The following is a 22,101-nucleotide window of genomic DNA, read 5'->3' on the forward strand; positions in this document are numbered from 1 at the left end:
TGTTCCTGTCTTCTGTAAGACTGTCTTCAAAGAGAACCCAGCATGAAAATAACCTGCTTTACATATCCCCACATTTGTATAGCCTAAAAGCCTGTGGGGAGGGGTATGTGGCAGGCTGTGGAGGGGTCCTTTGTAAATCAGGGGAATGTGGCTTTCCAGGTCTTGCTTCTACCACATGCAGGGGATATGATGGACTGTGGCTCTAAGTAGGCCCAGATTTTTTCTACATTGTTTGTTTTCTACATTGTAGTCTTTCATCAGCCACTCTTTGCCAGTCTGCGCATCTATAGCTTGTATTTCATTAGTCACAAACACCATTTTTTATAATAAATGCTCAGGTTTCTGTTTTCTCACTAATGACATTCTGAGAAATCAAAGAATCATTTAGTATCTATATTAAACTGAGATAGACCCATTTTTTTCTTGATAAAAGTTTCAAATTTGAGATATCCAGTAAGTACCTCTTTTCGATTTGTATGTTTGCTATTTATTGTCTAGGTTATTTGTGATTTTTGTTTCTAACAAAGAAAATTCTAGTGGTCTCCATCATCCACTTCCTAATTGTTTTTAACATGTCACAATCTCTTATAAGTGGAATCCTTACATGCATGTGTCATTGGAAGGCTGGAGAGGTTAAAACATTACAAGTTAAAAACAAAGTAATGTCCTTTCCAGTCCCCTTCAGGGCGCACTTCCTACCATGACTCCCTCCCAGTTGTGATGGTCTGGGGAGCTGTCTTTTGTCATGGTCCTGAGGGATTCTAGTCTTCACCTTGCTCTATTTAGTAAAATTTGGTGTTTGTCTAGCTCTTGTGCGAAAGCTGAGGAAACATGGCTGAGGATGAAAAGTTTTGATTAGAAAATCAGGCATTCTGGCTTTTCACTGTTAGAGTTGACAGCTCTCCTCAAACCCTCCTGCCTCTGATGTACACATTCCTGTGGATGCCACGCAGTGCCTTCTGCGGATGCTGTTGAGAACAGAATTTATTATTCTCTTACTTTTGACAAGTGAGTCTGAGCTGTCTCTCAGCTTCTTTGCATTCCGTGTTAGGCAATTCTTTCAAATGGTTATAATGAAGAGTCCCTCAGTAATTTGCTTTCGTACCCTGTTTGTCCTAATCTGCTGAGAAGGACAGGAAGCTAATTGTGTTTACTAATGGTAAATATTTAAGTCAAGTTAGTTTACTTTTGAAAATTAATCATTACGTCAATAGTATTGTTTATCATATTATTATTTATTGAATGAGTACAATTCATTATGCTCAATGGCACAAACTTAGTTGGTATGTAAAGAAAAAGGCTGTATCAAGAATTATACTACTTCTCAACTGTCATAAGTCACTCATGCTGGAAGACTGGAAAGCAATGGCTGCTGGGTTCATCCTCCTGCATACAATGATTATGAAAAGATAAAGGAACTCTTGGGAGATAAGCCAGATGTGGTAACCCACCGATAATGCAAGCCTTGGAAAGCAGAGACAGAGGTCACCAGAGCAACCTGGCTTCTTATATCAGGTTTGATTGAGAGACCCTGTCTCAGTGACTAATGTGGAGTAACTGAGGATGATTCTAACATCACAATCAGACCTTCATATGCACACACACACACACACACACACACACACACACGCACGCAGTAAATACAAATCCACACATGTTCAGAACACACGTGCTCATGAAAAAACAAACCAGGAAAAGAGATCAAGTGACACACTGGCACATGACAGGCACTGCATTAACTTACTGCATCAACTTATGTTGATTTTGAATTTTATTCACGTGTTAGTTTTGAATGTACCAGAAGAACATAATTCTTTGGTGACTTCCCATCATCAGTCTTGTCCATTAAGCTATGGATGCCAGAATGGGAGCCACCTTGATTAACTCCTACACGTGACTTAGTTCCATCTGTCCAATTACTGCTTCTAAGTGTGCAGTTGTTTGAAAACTTAGATTTCAGAATAAGCCTTTTCTATCTTATCTGAACCATTTCCAGAAGGATGTGAAAGGGACCAACTCTCATGATTTCAGTGCCCAGCCTAGCGCCCTTCTCATCCATCCTTTCCTGCCCGTATGATGACATATCCCCACCCTGTGTTTGTCAGCCCTGCTTCCTGAACTATTAGGAAGTGCTTTATCATTTTGTAATAATTCCATGTATAGACTTTTGACAGAGATATTGTGTAAATAAATAATTAACTAAAGCCTTCTAGAAAAAAAAATGCTACCTGTGCTGTTTAATCCCATTACATAACTCTTGTTTCCCTCATCACAATAAGAATCATGTAGCTAATCGTTCATATTTTACATTTCTGAAATTTAAAATATATTCCCTATTGACTATTTCACAATATGACATATTTTTATGATTTTTATCTCAGTAATGATCTTACATGCCATGCCTGTCTATTTTCTTCAAAAATAGACCCCGTTTTAGTAAAGCCAGTCTTGTTCAAAAAGGCAGAGCAGTTTTCTTGTATTCTAAGTTAAAAACATAATTATGTGTTAACTAATTTAAGGAATAAATGCTTTTGTAATCCCCAGCAGGTTATTTAAATTGTTGGGCACTAGGGGACTTTGACTTTTATAAGTAACTGAAACTGTGATTACAAGAAGAAAGACTGACAGAGCTGCTGAAGGTGAAGTATAAAACTGAGGGCCTTGAGTAACATTACACTGCTTAGCAGGCACCACAGAAATACTGAACCGATGCAGTTTCCGTGGGACCACAGCACTCCGTATGGAAAGCAAAGTATAATGTGGGTTTATAAACAAGGAACACATTAGAGTTTTTGTACATTAACTGTGTTAACATTTTAAAAGGACTACAAAACATAATTTACATTTCTCTACCTTCATCACCTTATGGAGATTGTATGCATTTATAATTATTTCCAACACAGTTCTGTTAAAGCAAAACAAGGATAGGTTTTACTATAAAAACTATGTTCTCAGGAGAAAAAAACGTTGCATATTGAAGCCTTTCAGGGATTTAGCAACAGAGTAGTAGTCATAAAAGATTAATTTTCAAAACCCTTTAGCAGATATAAATGACTCTTGGCTCTCTGTGATGAAGACTTTCATTGTTTCACAAATTATGTTTAATTTATTTTTATAAACTATATCTAGACTCCTCTGACAGTGAAGACAGACGCCAGGAAAGCCCACTTTATGAGAGCTCACATTCTAAATTTCCTCTTTCTCTTTCATCTCATATATTCTGGTTCATTAAATTCAACATGAAGTTATATTTTAAAATGAAACTCCCAATTCTCCATTATGAATGCTAGAGCTGAGATGCAGGAAGGGATGTCACAATGCTTGCAAGCCTGTATTAATCAAAGATAATGTCCCCATGTGCCTTCACACTAAGCACTCCCTTCGTAACCGAGCATAAGCAGGTACTGTCAAGTTGAGGAAGAAATTCTAAAGATGAGCTTCTCAAATGTTCCCACTAATGCAAAAATAATGCAATAAAACCTTCCCGCTTGCATCATTTTCCATTATTTTCATTGGGTTTGCTTATCACATTTCTAATGACTCACTTTATAGATCTTTTCACTTCCACCACATTCTGCAAACCCTCGATGTTCAAATCAGCTGTGCATGTGCACACATATTTAGTGACTTCCTGCTACCTCTGGAAAAGGTAAAACTCTTTTGATTAGTTTGAAGATCCCTGGTCACTTCTGTGTGTTGTCATCTGCATCTCTCTATCTTTTTGTCTTTATATGAGCCTTCACTTTTCTTATGATCCATTTTATTAACTAAACATCTCCAAATAGGCAAACTTACACCCTCCACATTCACGTTATACTCGACAACGTTAGGTTTTACTTCTGGAAGTGTAGTTTTCTTCTCTCCCTTTCCCTCTCCCTCTCCCTCTCCCTCTCCCTCTCCCTCTCCCTCTCCCTCTCCCTCTCCCTCTTCTCTCTCTCTCTCTCTCTCTCTCTCTCTCTCTCTCTCTCTCCATGCTTTAGAGTAGTCTTTCAGTCTTTCGGTTACACGAACTGAAGTTCAGATATCCCAGATACTCTTCCCTTACTTCTTTCCTTATTTTTAAAATTAATAAACCTGGAAAGCAGCTCCATAAAATTACCTTATTTTATCATTACACAATTGTTGAAAATCCGAATTTTATCCATGCCCCAACGTTCCAGATCAAGTTGAATAACACTGCTATTAATATCAACAATACTGAAAATAGTATTTGAAGCTTTGTCTAATGCTATTATTTCTGCCATGTAACTATGTACTTGAGGAATCGAGAATATGATTTTTTATTATCTTGAGAAGAAATGTAACATTGTACAAATAAATTCCAAGAAAATAAAACCCATAGTTTTACAATTTACCATTTTTTCTCTATAATAGACACTAAACATTTGTCTGACTAGAATATTCAAAATAATACTATCATATAGTAATTTTAACATAATACAAGCTATAATTCTTTTGCATCTATCTATTTGTTTATCAATTCACCTATCTCTCTATGCATTTATTTATGTATTTATGAGTTTATGTGTAGAGGACAGAGCCCAACACGTAGGAGTCCATCTCTGGGAACTGAATTTGGGTTGTCAGGCTTGGGGGCATGTGCCTTGCCTTAGTTACTCTTCTATTGTTCTGACAACACACCATGACCAAGGCAACTCTTACAGAAGAAAGCTTTTAACTGGGCTCTTGCTCACAGTTATACCATAGAGATAGCTTGGGGGCAGACAGGAAGGTATGGTGCTGCAGCAACAAATAGGAGTTTTACATCCTGATCAATAGGCAGCAGGGAGAGTGGGGAGGGGGCAGGGGGGAGAGGGAGAGGGACTGGGCCTGGAGTGGGCTTTTGAAACCTCAAATCTCAATTCTGGCAGACCTCTCCAACGAGACTGAACCTCTTAGTCAATCAAACCACCACACGACTTTTACCTGAAGAGCCATTTTACCTTTATGTAAACATCATTTTAATCATAAATGCATTACTATTGTAATAATAATGCAGAGTGAGTTACTCTGATTTTCATTTCAGTATCTTTATTACAGATTAATTTCAGAATGTATTATATATTTTAAAGGTGTATATTTGCCTTTTATTCTTTATCTATAAGGAAAAAAACAAGAAAAAAAATGAGAGATTAAGAGGATTAGAAGCATTGTTTTATACCCTAAATTTATTTCTCTGAAATTTATAGATGTATTCAGAACTGAAAAGAAAAGGAAAAAAAGTAGCAGCAATTTTGTGGACACCATGCCTTGTTACAGTATTTTGCACTGTTTCATTTATTTTTAATATTTATGTATTTAGTATATATTCCTTGTTCCATCTCTAAAAGCATAGGATTCATTTTTAGGATAGTAGAATTTCACAAGAAAAATAAGAAGGCTCATTAAACAGTTAATCACTATATCATACAATGGTACATATGAGGGAAACATACATGGGAGTTCTAGCACTGTGTAATGGGATTGAATGTGATCGGGAGGATTGTTTGAAAGAGTAAATAATATGAACTCTAATTAGTTAAAGGCTCCAGGAGAAGGAGGAGGAGGAAGAGAGAGAGAGAGAGAGACAGAGAGACAGAGAGAGACAGAGAGAGTGAAAGAGATTGAGTGGGAGAGCGAATGAGTGAGAAAGAGAGAGAATGAATGGTGCATGTGGATTAGGGGAACATTGAGGCATAATGAAGCCTAGATAGATATATATAGAGAGAGTTTCCAGAACCCATGTTGGAGCATATCATCATCTAACATCATTTTAGCACTAGAGAAATGGCAAGAGCATAAAGTAATGCTGAGTTACCAAGACCACTAGTTTGTGACCCCAATCCTAAGAACTAGTATTGTCACTTTTTCTTTCTTAAGATGAATGGAAAATAGTACTTAAAGCTTTTTAAGGTGTGTGTGTGTGTGTGTGTGTGTGTGTGTTTTCATTTGCCCTTTATAAATGCAAATGATAGAGATTGGTTACAAATTGCATGTAAGGGAAATTGCATGATAAGTCAGGATCCTGGAGAAACTAAAAATCTGTCTACTAAAGAACTGTTAGATCAGGAAGTCTGACCATGAAGGAAAACTGAATACTCAAACACACCTAAACATACAACCTACTCTCTAGACCTACTAGGAGGAGATGGCAATGAAGGGACCTTAGATACATCTTAGATGAGCTGCTGTCTTTGTACATCACATTAAGACTGACAGTGGGTCCTTAAAGGAAGAAAGTAGACTTTTCACCTTTAGAGGGACATAGGAGATCCTTGGCTCATAGAGGAGCTTGTCAGGGCATGACAAGCCCTGTAGTGACCAGAGACAAAGCAGAGCAAATAAACGTTCTTGGCTATGATCCCAAAATGTCTTCCCTGCAATGGAGTCACATCAGTTCTCACTAGAATTGATACAAAAGTTTTAAAATGTAATGTTGAAATCCACAATTGGTCAAAGTGCAAATGGGTCAGTGGAGTGCTGAGCCACAATAGGGCATCTCTGTTACTTGCCTTCCTGTCTTAGGTTCCTCTGAGGGAATGAAACTGCCAGCGTGTATGCATCTATTGGAAGGGGACTTAGTAGACTGATTGGCCAGCAGCAGCTCAGGTAATCCAACACTAGCTGACTCACACTGGCAAAGCTGGAAATCCTGTACTTATTAAGTCCACCATAAGGCTGAATGTCTCAGAAGTTCCATTGTGGTGGAGGCCTGAGGGATTCTGGGAGAGCGTCTGGTCTTCAGTATATGTTGCAATCCTAAAGACATTGGTTCAAACATGATGGATGAAATGTGACAGCAACTGGATAGATAAACTTGCCAGTGAACTAAGGGCAAGCAGACAAGCAGTAACTATTCCTTCTTCAATGTCCTTTTATCTCAGCTTATACCTAAAAGAACCACCCACCTTCAGTGTTGTTCTTTCTTCTTCAAATAATCTTTTCAAGAAAAATCAATGACATGATGCCCAGTATTGTGAGCTCTATTTCTACTTCAGCACAGATGCAGTGAAAATTGACAACCACCATAAGCCATCACATAACCCAGGCTCAGCACACCTTGTGAAAGAGCAAATGGAAATGATCCTAAGAGTCAGAGGTGGGCACTTCTGGACATGACAGATCTAGGCAGTCATGAACTATAGAAGCTGTGGTTGCTTGCACAAGAGAAAAGAAGTGAACATTCTTGCATGGAAGGCTGAAACTCTTCAGCTGCCACCCCAATGGGTGATGTGAACAGTTGATGTTTCTGGAGTAATGAAAGTCAGTTTTGCTATAACCATGTGGCCCCTGGTAAATTAACCATACTCCAGTTATTGGCCTTATACCCAGCTATATATGCGCACTGCAGATTGGTTTTTATTTATTTATTTATTTATTTATTTATTTATTTATTTATTTATTTATTATTATCATCATCATCATTATCATCATCATTTTTAAAGAAAACACAACTTGTAGGAGGAGGAGGTGGGAATGTATTTTAAAGGAGTTAGTGGGATGAAAAGGGAGTGAATATGATTAAAATACATTGTATGAAACATGGTGTGGTGGTGCATGCCTTTAATACTGGAATTCTAAAAACCAGGCAGCTTTAACTCTATTGAGTTTGAGGCTGTCCTAGTATATTCAATGAGTTCCAGAAAAGCTGAGATTACATCATGAGACTCGATTTCAAGGGTATACATATATATGTATGTGTATGTGTATATATATGTATATATAATCTTGAATGGTTTCCATCATCTATATAATGAGAGGTGTCAAATAAAAGAAATAACGAAAAGGATAAGAATTATGTAATATAATTATATTACTATGAGATTTGTGGTATTTTACAGTGGGAAAGAGATACACTCTGTTGCTGTGGACAATGGTGTCATAGCTCAGTGGAAATACCTCAGTGATTGAATCGTCTACCTAACAATAGAATGGTTATAGAAATGCATAATACTCTAGAAATCTGAAGATAGCTCTGTTTTCCAAGGCTAGTCTAATTGTCTTTTTCCATTTCAGCATCATTTTTATGCTTGTAACAGAGACATTTTAGAGACCATGAAAGAGAGAGGCTCATCCTTGCCTTTTAAATGTCTTACAGATCTTTTCACATAAATGAATGTAAAAGCTAGACGAAATTGTGGAATAAATTAAATGTTTCCATTTGCTACTTTTTTTTTCCTAAGATAAGTACAATTTAGTGTAATTTGACCATTCACACTATAATTACTGGGTTTGCTCAGGCATAAGAATCCCCATGTCCTTTCTCAAATGTGCTGTCATCTAGCAGCAAAATACAAAGTTGTGATGAAGAACTATTTACTTTAATCCCTACAGTAGATCATTTGGGAAAATAGGACTATATCATGTGAGTTACGACTATAAATGGAAGGCAGATTAGTTCTCCATATTAGTGATGGAGGACACTCAAGCCTGGTTTCTTCTTGCTTATTTTTCAGGCTTAGATTCCGTTCATCCCAGGATGAACCAAGTGCTGTGTCAGTCAGCATTTGAGCTCAGTAGTAACAGCATCTGGGTCAATGGCGTGTGGCTATTCTTATTCTTACCTATGATTCTTTTAGTAATACTTCCTTTGGCTCTTATTCATTTTACTTTCAGATTTTTACTATAGACAGTAACAGCTTACTTAAGCTAGTTTTTTTATAGAAGAGCCCTAAGTATTTCAGAATCAATATATTTTGCAAAGGTCTCAATTAGACATAAATCATTTTTTTTTCTTTATGAATTTTGTAGTGTATTTTTTCCTGGTTGAGAACTGTTGATAAGTGACTCTAGAGAAAGATTCACATAAATTAAAATTTAAGATTATTAGAAGATGCACCTAACCCTCAAGAGATTTCAGGCCCCATGGAGTAGGGAGGTCTGGTGGGTTGGGAATGGGGAAGTGGGGACATCCTCTTGGAGACTGGGGAGGAGGTATGGGATGAGAAACAGCCAGAGGGTGGACCAGGAGTTTGATAACAACTGGAATGTTAAAAAAAATTAAAAAAAATTTTGAAAGATAATTAACCTCTTTGTTTCATGACTTTAGTTAACTAAGATGAGTAGTATTCAGAAAAAGTCTGGATACATTTAGAGTTATATTTAATGGCAAATGTATGTTTCAGTTCTCTCAGTCTGTTGGGAATTGAACTAGAACTATCTTTATCAGAAGCTTTGGGACAAGTCTGTGCTTCAGTCAACAGGGAGAGAGTGCCTGTGTCTGATCAAGTCTCTACCTTCCTCCTCTTACCTTCCTTTTCCATATCTGTCTTTCTGAGCTTTATGGGATTAATAGGCCTGATAACCTTAAAAATGAGGCATAAACCCTGAAATCAAGATAAGGATGGAATAAATCTGGGTCTCTTTTCCATTTCTTTGCTAAGTAAATTGTTATTTAATATCTCAGTGTGAAGTCACTGCACTGTGCCATGCACAATAGAAAGTTAGCCTGAAGGGAACACATAAAAACACAGTTCTGGTATCTGAGATGTCCATTTGATGAAGGGATGGGGCATGTTGTATGGGAAAGAAATCCCTAAATTTTGTCTTTCATGTTTATCCACTTTTACTGCTGTAGCTTCCATTAAGGCCTTATTTTGGACTCTGTATTTAACAGCTCTATGAGTAATATATACAGAATATACTTTTTTTATTAATATTTTTACTGGGTGATATATTTTATAAAAATTACTTCTTTCTATTGTATCATATACTTTGAGCATATTCATCATCTGTTTCCTCTCATTCCTTGACTCTATCCCTACTTCCCCATTACATCTGTACTTCTCCTATCACCCCTAATTATATCATTTATATATACATATATGAATATGTGTGTGTGTGTGTGTGTGTGTGTGTGTGTATACAATCAAATATTGACAAAAGAAGTGAAGGACTCATTTGTCTTTGTGGGTCTGACTTATTTTGTTTAATAATACACGCTTACATATATTTTTAGCAAAAGGCATGATTGTTCTCCATTATGGCTAAATAAGAATCTATTTTGAACATGCAGTACCTTGTCATAACCATTCCTTTCTTGGTGGGCATCAAGGTTGACCCCATATCCTGACTGTTACAGAGAGCTCCATTACAAACTATATGATAAGCTCCATAGGTGTGCTGTATCTCTGTAGCTTGTTGGCTTAGAGTCACGTAGAAACATACCATTGATTGGGATAGCTGTAGCATAGGGAAGTTTTGTTTTTACTTTTTAGATCCATACTGGTTTACATAGCGACTAGACCAGTTTTTGTTCCCTCAATGAGTTTATGAAAGTTCCCTTTGTCTACAAACTCACCAGTACCTATTGCTTGTTTTCTTAGTGACATACAATCTCAATCTATTTTTAATTTGCATCTGCTTTCCTTGTCTTGTTCCTGATTTCACTGGGAATGCTTCAAGGCATGCCGTGAACCAGCCTCAGTCAGCCGCCCTCAATCCATTGGAAAAATCAGGGTCCCAGTCAGGTGGGCAGGAGTCAGCGAGAAATGGCAAACAAATACGGACACAAGGGAGTGTGCTGTATCTGAGTGTAATTTGTCTAATCAAGCATCAAACTTTTAATACAGAAGAAAATAGGGAAGTTAGGTGACATATCTGCAAGGTACAACAAGATTACCGGATGCTTAATGACTCTTACACAAAACAGAGGAATGCAAACATGAAGACTGGCAGGAACTGGGCAATAAAACAACTGAGACAAAGTCAGCTCTATCTAAGAACAGACATATTCTTAGAAGCCAGGTGTGAGGTCTTTACACTTCTGGGGCAAGGGCTTTCATGACCAAGTTGTGGTTCTAATTAGGGAGTTCTGCTCTAGGAACCTTCTCATGAATAATGCAATACTCTAGTTCCTCCTTAAACCACAGCCAGATTTCCTTCCTAAACCATTGTAAATTCCTGTATATGCCCAGAAGAGGTATTGCTGGGTCCTCCGGTAGTACTATGTCCAATTTTCTGAGGAACCGCCAGACTGATTTCCAGAGTGGTTGTATAAGCTTTCAATCCCACCAGCAATGGAGGAGTGTTCCTCTTTCTCCACAACCTCGCCAGCATCTGATGTCACCTGAATTTTTAATCTTAGACATTTAGACTGGTGTGAGATGGAATCTCAGGGTTGTTTTGATTTGCATTCCCCTGGTGACTAAGGATGTTGAAAAGTTTTTCAGGTGTTTCTCAGCCATTCGGCATTCCTCGGTTGAGAATTCTTTGTATAGCTCTGTACCACATTATTTAATGGGGTTATTTGAATTTCTGGAGTCCAGCTTCTTGAGCTCTTTGTATATGATGGAGTCCTCAATCAGATTTAGGATTGGTAAAAATCCTTTCCCATTCTGTTGGTGGCCTTTTTGTCTTGTTGACAGTGTGTTTTGCCTTACAGAAGCTTTGCAATTTTATGAGGTCCCATTTGTCAATTCTTGATTTTACAGCACAAGCCAGAAGATCTTCCAACTGGTAATAAGGACACATGCTCCACTATGTTCATAGCAGCCTTATTTATAATAGCCAGAAGCTGGAAAGAACCCAGATGTCCCTCAAAAGAGACATGGACACAGAAACTGTGGTACATTTACACAATGGAGTATTACTCAGCTATTAAAAACAATGAATTTATGAAGTTCTTGGGCAAATGGATGTATCTGGAGGATATCATCCTTAGTGAGGTAACCCAATCACAAAAGAAGTCACTAGATATGCACTCACTGATAAGCAGATATTAGCCCAGAAACTTAGAATACCCAAGATACATTTTTGCAAAACACAGGAAAACCAAGAAGGATGACCATTGTGTGGATACTTCATCCCTCCTTAGAATAAGGAAGAAAATATCCATGAAAGGATATAGGTACAGAGACAAAATTTAGAGCTAAGATGAAAGGATGGACTATGCAGAGACTACCCCATCCAGGAATCCATCCCATCATCAGCCACCAAACCCAGATACTAATGCACATGCCAGCAAGATTCTACTGAAGGGACCCTGATACAGCGGCTTCTTATGAGGCTATGCCAGTGCCTGGCAAACACAGAAGTGGATGCTCACAGTCAGCTATTGGATGGAACACAGGGCCCCCAATGGAGAAGCTAGAGAAAGTACCCAAGGATTTGTAGGGGGCTGCAACCCTGTAGGTGCAACAACAATATGAACTAACCAGTACCCCCTGAGCTCATGTCTCTAGCTGCATATGTAGCAGAAGATGGCCTAATCAGCCATCATTGGGAAGAGAGGCCCCTTGGTCTTGTAAACTTTGTATGACCCAGCACAGGGGAAGGCCAGGGCCAAGTAGTGGGAGTGGGTGGGTAGGGGAACAGGGGCGGGGTGAGGTATAGGGAACTTTCGGGATAGCATTTGAAATGTAAATAAAGAAAATAAAAAAAAAATCCTGTATATGTGATTGGCTTGGCTTTATTCTAAGTGAGGCTTTTATTCTAAGTGATTGTGTGGGGGGACTTTCTACTAATAAGTGATGAAGTTTGCCATACATAACTATAATAAGAATTCTAAACTTGCTTTGCTAAGCTTGCCCTGAGATTTCTAACTCTATGTAGTAGATAGTTAATGCCTGGTTTCTTTCACTATCTCTTACAATATTGGAGGCGTTCTGAATATTACCGAATAGGTAACATTCTTACTGAATTCCAAGCCCAGGGTCAGCTCAAGAACTACCTAGGGCATTGGTGAAAGCCAGGAAGCAAAGTTCAATTTTGCTTAGGTATTTGCCAAGTCCTTGCTTGGAGGCACCTATAATAAAACAGTATTGAAAGAAAGCACACAGATCCATTCGCAAGGACAAGTTTGTAGCCTTCGTTTTCCAGGATGCCATGGTTCCAGGAGACTACATTTTCATGAACCTTTTGCCTCAGGACTGCGCCCAGGTTTCTAGGCCCGTCACGCGAGTCAATACTGGAGTAGATGTAGCAAAGGCATTCCCCTAGTTGTATAGTGTTGGCTGTAGACTTCCCATACTATTTGAGTGATGAGTTTATGCTCCTAGTTTCTTCAGAATTGTATGACATATGATGCCACATGTTGTTCTGTGACTATTGCCATTTGTTGAAATTATCAAGAGGTCTGGAATCTATGCATGTGATGCATTATAATCTTCATTTTTTGTTTAGTTTTGATATGGCTAAATTTTGATATATCATTTTCTTCTAAATTTTATAATTTATTGGACTGTAGATTTTCCACACATAGATCCCACTGATCCTTTGAATCTCACTAGTGTTTTTGGTATGTCTACCGACTCCCAATGTTACTACTAATTTGAGTCTTTTCTCATTGTCTTGTAGTTGATCTAACTAAATTTTCTGTCTTGATTTCTTTTGTAAGAGCCACTTTCTTGCTTCTTTGAGCCTACCTTTGAATATATTTCATTAACTTGTTCCCTGATATTTTTATGTGTCTACATATTATTATTGTTTCTCTAAGACATTGAAGTATATTATATAACTATTGTTTAGATTTATTTTAAAAATATAGAATTTCTAGTTATAAAATTTTGTCTCAGACAATTATTATATCCAACAGTTTTCTGCATGTTGTTCTTATTGTCCATTCAATTCTACTAATTTTACATTTTTAAAGAAACCCATCCATCATCCAATAGTCTGTGATTCAGTCACCTTGATATGGTACTTTTATGTAGGCTTTGCTGTCAGTGCCTACTGCCATGCTTTGCAGAGCTTTGAACTTGACCTGGGTCAGACAACAAGGGAATGAAGAAAGGGGAGATACACATAGCAAATAGCTGGGAATGGATGTACTATGTGCTCTGATGGAGACTTGCTATCGTCCTGACTGCCAGGCTATTTATTATATACTACTGAGCAAAGTAGTGAACTTCTTAAATATTGCTGTGCTAGGAGGCAGGTTTACTGCATAACTTTGAAGAAGAAGGAGGCCAGTTAGCCAATCTCTGTTGGAGATCTGTATAGGAAGAAGTTTCTGCTTGCATTTGTCAGGAGTTAGAGACTGTAGTTGATAGTTACTGTGTACTAGTATTATCTGGAGAACAATCTCTCCTAACATCGATACTCATATCAGAGGGAAGCTCTGCCATTTATCTACTTGTTTGTTGGTTAGTTTGGAGTTTTCAACAATAACCACTCTGAGTGGAATGAGACAGAATCTTAGTATAGTTTAGAGTTTCATTTCTCAGTGCCTTTTTGTGTTTTTATTGTCTGTGCTTCTTTGAGAAGTATCTTTTCTGATTATTTTCTACCTTTGGTTAGATTACTTGATTTTTATTATTTCTTTTTCTTTTTATATTTTACCTTTCAGTTCTTTGTTGAATGAATACCTGGTTATATAACTTCCATTATATACACTGCCTCTCAACCCCGTTGAGTGGTATTGCCATGTTTTTCTACACAGAAGTTCTGTAAACTGGATGTGATCCCATGTCAATTATTAATTTAATTTCCTGAGCTTTTAGACTCTTATTAAAAAGTCATTGCTTGTATAAATCCCTTAATGTGTTTCTCCTGTGTGTACCACCACCATGTTCAGAGCATCTGGCCATATTAAGCTCTATAATTTATTTTGAGTTGATTTTTATGGAGGGAGGGACATAAGGTCTTCTTTTAATTCTCTACATGTTAATACTCGGTTTTCCTAACACCAATTTCATGAAGACTTGGTATTTCTATTATGATTATGGTTTTGGAAATTTTGCCAAAGAACAAATATGCAGATTTATTTTCTGGGTACTTAATCCAACTCTAGTTGTTTCTGTGTCTGCTTTGGCACAATTTTCAACTGTATGTTTTGCCACAGTTCTGTAGTTTAGTTTGACCTAAGGTGTTTTGTACATTCAACACTCTTCCTTTTGCTCAGCATTGCCTTAGATAATCTGAGTTTATTTTTCATTGAATTACAGGACTTTTTTTTTTTCTAGATCTGTGAACAGTGTTATTGATAATTATATGAGAGGTTGATTTAAATCTGCAGTAAGTCTTTTTATAGTATGGGTATTCTAACAACATTATTTGTTCTGATGTTAACTCATGGGAGGACATCATGCTACCTTTGGGATTCTCAACACTGTTTAGATTTCCCATCACTTGGGTGTTAGTGTGTGCATTCATGATTATGTATGTATGCACATATGTGGGTGTGGAAGCCAAAGGTTAATGCCAGGTGTCTTCTCAATAATTCTTTATCTTACTCCTTGAGACAGTGTATCAAATAATTCAGCTAGACTGGGTGGCCAGAGTTTTGTATGTGGATGGGTCACTAAGAGATTGAACTTGGAGCATAATGCTTGTGCGAGAAGTACATTACCAACTGAGCTATATTTCTCAAACATTTCTATCACTTTTATATTCTTCTCATAGGTTACTCTCTGTTTCTTATCATGTAGTATTTTCTTTGCTGACCTGACTCACCTTGTTCACTAGTTTTACAAAGAGAAACTTTTTTCTTCAGTCTTGCTAGCTTTGCTTAGTGAATCCATTTATTATCCTCTGTTTATTTAATCAGTCACTTACTAATGGGTATTTAGGTTATGTCTACTATTTCACTTATATATTTATTTGCTTATGTATATATTTTGAATTATAACAAGTCTATAGAAATAAACAAAACATTGCAGGAAAATTGTATGGGTTTCTATACCTATTAACATCTGTTAGTTTCACTGGAGTAGGCTGGAGTTTGTTCATAAAAGAGGTATACCAAAGATCTGCAGATTACTTAGTTTCTATGATATTGACAACAGTTTTGTACACTGATTTTATATCTGTGTTAGCAATGTACAAATTTCCCACTTACTCAAATCACAACCAACAATTTACATTATTAATTGTATCTTCCATGACATTAAATTTTATATCATCTTTCTTTAGTATATATTTCTTCAATTTCTATTAAGATCAAGGGTTTTTATAGTCTGAAAAATTAGGTTTGCATCTTTATGGAAATTACTCAGTTCTAAGCTTTCCTCACCCATTTTTTTTTACATTGATATGACTGGGAATTTTTTCATTTATTTATTTATTTATTTATTTATTTATTTATTTATTGTTTGCTTGTTTGGTTGTTTGTTTGTGTTGAGGCTATGGTGTTTCTTTCTTTATGAAAGATTTAGCGTTTGAATTGTTTCATTTATCTATTTACCTAAGATGTATGAAGCCACAATGTTTATTTCTTTATGAAGGACTTGAGTATGTTCTTTGTATGTATCACCAGCCTTGTCTTAGTGTGTAATCCCCCACTCTTTATTTAAGAGTAAGATCCACTACTCTCAGTGTAACACAAAATTAAACTATAAAAAATTCTAATTGTTTGCATTCAGTATGGTATGCATTTCTAATTGTCTTGAGGTATTTATAATTTGTGTAAATATCAGATGTCTACCTATAAAATAGATTTCAGAACTATATTTTGAAACATATTTTATTGCATATTTTCTCACCCCCTTTCCTTTTTTTCCAGTTTGTTTATTAATTCACTTGACTGTTGATTACAGCACCCCAATCCTCCCCACTTCTTTTCCTATTCATCTCTGAGAATTGGGTGGTCCCTCCAGGGGAACCAACCCACCCTGTCACCTCAGGTTATTACAGCCCTCCCACTAAAGCCAGACAAGACAGCCCTGTTAGGTGAGCAGAATCCATAGGCAGGCAACAGTAAGGGTAAGCTCCCACTCCAGTTGTTGTGGGACCTACATAAGGCCAAATTGCACGTCTGCTACCTATGTGCGGAGGGGGGATAGTTTCAGCCCTTGTATACACTTGGTAGGTGGTTCAGTCTCAGTGAACCCCCACAGCTCCAGGTTACTCAATTCTGTTGGTCATCTTGTGGAGTCCCTATTCCCTCTGGATTCCCCATTCCCTCGCCCAAATTGTCCACAAGACTTCCTGAGTTCCTTCTAATATTTGGCTGTGGGTCTCTGCATCTGTTTCTGACACTTGAGGGGTTGAGACTCTCAGAGGACAGGTATGCTAAGCTCCTGTCTGTGAATCCAGGTTGACAGATATGAACATAGCCCGAGGCTTTAAGGAAGTTGAAGGAGGAAGACATGTCTGCAATATATCCATATAGATCTGAGGATAGCGAAGCACACCTATCCCCCAAATTGGGACTAAAAATAATAATAAAGTGAAATAAAAATAGATGGTAATAATTACTCTTTATTACTGTCTCTTAATCCCCCGTTCTCTGTTACTGGGGCTCTTGTACTCCCAAAATAGTCCTTTCATGTTATAATTGCTTAATTCTATAGTCTATAATACTTGATGCCTTTCTGTTTCCCGTAAAATTTTTTGTTGTTGTTGTTTTTGTTTTTGTTTTTGTCCTATAGTTTCACTGTTGTATATTAAGAAAGGATTTATATTTTCTGTTTGAAACTATGTAATTTTGCTAGAATGTACTTCTGTTATAAAAATATATATTAGCACTGATTTTGAAACATGTGCCAGTTTATTGCAAAACTCTCAGCAATGGAGCTGCTAGCTAACTCTCCACCTCTTGTCTCATGGTGCCCTTGAACCATGTGAGGTCTCCATTAGAGTTCCCCTACTCAGTGCTCTTTATCAGAGGATCTTTTTCAGACTCTTTCTGAAAGCATGCTTTAATCATTGCTCTCCTGCCAATTAGATCTGTCTGAAGTCTCAGGAAGGCTACACCCAGCCTATCTCAGACAGTCTCAGACCCCTTGTAACATCTAACATGCTGTTGATCACTTGGAAGTCACACTTTTACTATTCGTAGTCTATGGTCTCTAAGTCCGTGTTAATGACAGGCGGTTCTGCTAGGTACCATGCTCTGTTGAAACAGTGTTAGTTTCTGCATTTTCTTATCTGCATTAACAATCATGCAGGAAATGAGAATGCAGAGACAGAGAGCAGCCAGGAATTATCACAACGTAAAGCTTGAGGCGGTAATTTTTCATCAGCTTCACATTTTTCATAATAGATGAGGCTTTTGTTTTCATTGCTGTAGAAACTTAACAGACTAAATTACCCCCACACTCCTACCCCCACAGGGGACATAGAGCCCAGCCTCACTGAGCCAAGTTGATTTCTAACTTCGTGCATCTATTAGCAATCTCATAACAGCAATTGCTACATGTGTGACTAAGAACTAGAGAATGTTTCTGTAATCATATGCTCCTTCACAAGTAAGTTTCTTCTAGAATTATTGAGCAAGTTCTAAAAACATGTCATGTGTCTATCTGAGGGGGAGAATGCTTTCACTCACATCAGACCTAAACTCTCTTCAATGCATTTATTAATAAATGTTTCCTGAGCCCCATATGTGCTATTACTCTTTATAATTCTATAGGGGAAAACAGTCAAATACCCCTTGGTCATTGACACTAGGCAGGATCTACATGAAAAAAATAGTATTTTAATACTTATATTGCTATTCAAAATATAATTCAAAATTATGTAAATACTTTGAATAAAAAAAAGCTTTTGGTTGACAACTTAATAAATTAAATTGATACAATATTACAAGAGGAGTAGAAGCTCCTAAATAAAGGTTGACTCCTGAACTAAGGTTTTTTTTTTTTTTTTTTTTTAAGATTTGTGGCTATTGAGTTGGTGGGGGATCATTTCCTGAAGAAATATTACTGTGTAAAAATGTTCTGTGTTAGGAAATAAGTTTCCAATAATGAGAATTTAAATTTTCATTATTAAGGTCTAAACGACATAGTTAAAAGAAAAACAAAAGAGAAAATATTTAGAGTTAAGGATCTGGAGGACATTTTTTTTAGACTTATAAGTATAGTTTCATGGTAGAACCTTTTGAATGGAAACAAATCTTTGATGTAAACAAAGATCATACTCAAGAACTTCAGGATAGAGTAACAAAAACATATCAGAAAAAGCACAAAATATTTTTAGCGAATGTTTGATTTCTTGCTGGGGGAAGGATGCCTTACTTAGGATTTCTATTGATGTGAAAAGACATCATGACCACAGCATCTCTAATAAGGAAACATTTAATTGGGGCTGGCTTATAGTACAAAGCTTTAGTCCATTAATATCATGGCAGGAAGCCAGGAGGCAAACAGGCAGACATGGTGTGGGAGAGCTAGCTAAGAGTACATCCAAATTCATAGGCATCAGGAAGAGAGAGTGAGAGAGACACTAGACCTGGCTTGTGCAGCTGAGACCTCAAAGCCCACAATTAGCTACACACTTCCTTCAATAGAGCCACACCTACTTCAACAAGGCCGAATCTCCTAATGGTGCCATTCACAATGGGCCCATGGGAGCTACTTTCATTCAAACCACTACAGAGGCCATTAAAAGTATAGCCATTATTCAAGTTGTTCATATTATTTTTCAGCATGGGAATGATGCTTTGTAACTTTCTCAATGCTAAGCATATCTGGTTTTGCTCTTTTATTTTTAAACATTGGCTCTATCTATCATCTATCTGTCTATCTAGCTAGCTAGCTAGTTAGCTACTGCATATGAATCCTACCTCTGGTAGTAATCACAAAGCCAAATAGAATGAATAGCATATTAGGTCTAGGCTTGTGGGATTATGATACCAAACATGCAATGTTCACCATGTCCACATTAACTGACTAAAATCTTGAGGGAGCAATGGAGTTACCAGTTCAGGATCAGTCAGGGCTTCTGTAAAAGCTCAAAGCTGACCAAAAAAGGTTTGCTTTTACTTGTATTTTACTTCTGGTTGATCTTCAACACAATTACCTTGTCCTTTCCACCAGGTGGTTGACCAGATTGACACCCTGACCTCTGACCTACAGCTGGAGGATGAGATGACCGACAGCTCCAAAACAGACACTCTGAACAGCAGCTCCAGTGGGACAACAGCCTCCAGCATAGAGAAGATCAAAGAACAGGCCAACGCCCCGCTCATCAAACCTCCAGCACACCCGTCTGCTATCCTGACTGTCCTGAGAAAGCCAAACCCTCCACCGCCTCCTCCAAGGTTGACACCCGTCAGATGTGAAGAGCCTCAGAGAGTGGTGCCAACTGCCAACCCTGTAAAGACCAATGGCACCCTTCTACGGAATGGAGGATTACTGGGTAGACCCAACAAAATTCCAAATGGAGACATCTGCTGCATACCCAACAGTAACTTGGACAAGGCTCCGTTGCAGTCTCTGATGCACAGACCTGAAAAGGACAGGAGTCCTCAGGCAGGGCCTCGAGAACGAGTTCGGTTCAATGAAAAAGTACAATACCATGGCTATTGTCCTGACTGTGAGACCCGGTATAACATAAAGAATAGGGAGGTTCATTTACACAGTGAACCAGTCCATCCACCTGGAAAGATTCCTCACCAAGGACCTCTGCTCCCTCCTCCACCTCATCTCCCCACTTTCCCTTTAGAAAATGGGGGACTGGGAATAAGCCACAGTAACAGTTTCCCCCCTCCCACACCTGCAACCGTGCCTCCTCCCGCTGCACCAAAACCACAGAAGACCATCCTGAGAAAATCCACCACTACCACAGTGTGATATCTGCCATTTAAGAAAACGTTCTGTTTGTTTTTTAATTTTCTATATGATAAACGTAAAATAATAAGTAATGAGCACTTTCTACTCAAGCAATAAAAAGCCCAAATATATTAATCTGCATTCAACAAAGTGGCATAAAAATCACGTGGTAAGTATGCAGAGTGATGCTTCTGTCCTGGACGTACATTGTTTTCTATGTTCCATCATCAGAAACTGCAGAAAATTGAGCAAGTATGAATGCATTTTATTTTTGTAATTGACCTAAGACAAACTGTGACCTTCAGATTCCAAGTCTTTTGATTTATTATAAGAGCTGGGATGTCAGATATTTTGATGTGTTGATAAAGCCAGGGCAACTCATTCCATTCATGCCTATCTCATCTATGCATTGATGATGTCATGATCCTCCCTTTGATCTAATGCTTTTTAATAAGAATTTTAATACCGAAGGACTATTTTATTATTTTTCTAAAGATGTTTGTCAATAGTTTTGCATCATGAAATGCTGAGGACACTACCAAAAAGTTTATTTTCTATACTATACAATTTGAATCGTGTGTTCAACTATATGTATAATAAAATATTTTGAGCTTTGGAAATATGTCAATAAATAATAGTAAATAATGAGAAAGCCTAATGTTCCTGAGGATTAAAATGAAGTAGAAGTTACTTTTAACTCCCTGTTCACATTCACTGGAATGGAAAGCCAGTCCCCAAGCGTTTGAATAAGGTGACACTGACTGGATGTCACAGTCGTAGAGTAAATATCACAACCCATTCGGTAAGTATATTCTTACAACAGTTTCTTGTTATACACCTCCATTACGGTACTTCTAGAATCAGCCGATGAAAGCCTTTGATGTCACGCCTCCTCACAGGACTCACTGTAGATAAGTCCATTGGAAGGTTGGAAGTTTTGCCTTCTGTATACCAGAGCAAACTCCAATTCCCTGAAAGAACACAGATTTATAGGAAGGAAGTTGGAGGTATCTCTAGTCACAGGGTATGTTCAGCAATGGCCTTTCCCTTTTTCTCTTCTACGTTGAAGGGTGTCAGGAGTTTTTGATGTCCCATATGAGAATCTCTTCTCTCTACCTTCAAACCCAAGTCTTTCTCCTGAGTAATATTTTCCAACTTAAGAAACTTAACCAACAGATAGATCAGTCAGATCCTCGATGCACTGATTTGGACTGATGTGATTTTTTTTTTTTTTTTTTTTTGCCGTGGAGATAAAAATTATTTATCTCTCAAAAACTAGTGTGAGGTAAAGTGCCTGGAAGGGAGAGAGGCAAGAATCTTTTAGGAGGGAATAGTGGAGAGCAACTCTCAGTGGGAATTAGTATACAGTGTAACTTGAGACCATGGGTGACCTTTTCAAGTTTGATCCTTTTAATTTTAAATTTTTAAATTTTGCTGCTAAAGAAAGATAGTCTTATGATTTAGTCTTATGAATACTCTTTGAAACAGCTTTCTATATTAAGATACGATAATGTATTTTGGGAAAGACTATACAAAAAAACATAGCATTTATTATTTAAATGAATGAACAAAATGAATGAGAGACAGAGAATGTCCTGTTAAAAATTTGCTCGGTGTGCTATTTTATCTTTCTGTGTTGTACATGAGGGAAATGTAAGCTTAATGATTCAATATTTTGGAAAGATATAAG

At 37.4% G+C, this 22,101-nt stretch overlaps 1 protein-coding gene across 2 annotated transcripts in view; it reads left to right on the forward strand.

Annotated features, from left to right (window-relative positions):
• The window catches only part of Prr16 (proline rich 16), a 294,901-nt gene that overhangs the window by 165,058 nt on the left and 107,742 nt on the right, over window positions 1-22,101 (forward strand). The window contains exon 2 of one of the 2 annotated variants that reach the window (XR_003845290.1): window positions 19,677-20,580. Coding sequence is in view for 1 of the 2 variants with exons in the window: in XM_021214787.2 (XP_021070446.1) it covers window positions 19,677-20,432 (756 nt within the window). In the remaining variant the exon portion in view is untranslated. Of the gene's footprint in view, window positions 1-19,676; window positions 21,067-22,101 lie in introns of those variants that run through there. The other variant, XM_021214787.2, reaches the window with a different exon arrangement.

This window comes from Mus pahari, chromosome 15 (genome assembly GCF_900095145.1).
Source record: "Mus pahari chromosome 15, PAHARI_EIJ_v1.1, whole genome shotgun sequence".
NCBI lineage: Eukaryota > Metazoa > Chordata > Mammalia > Rodentia > Muridae > Mus > Mus pahari.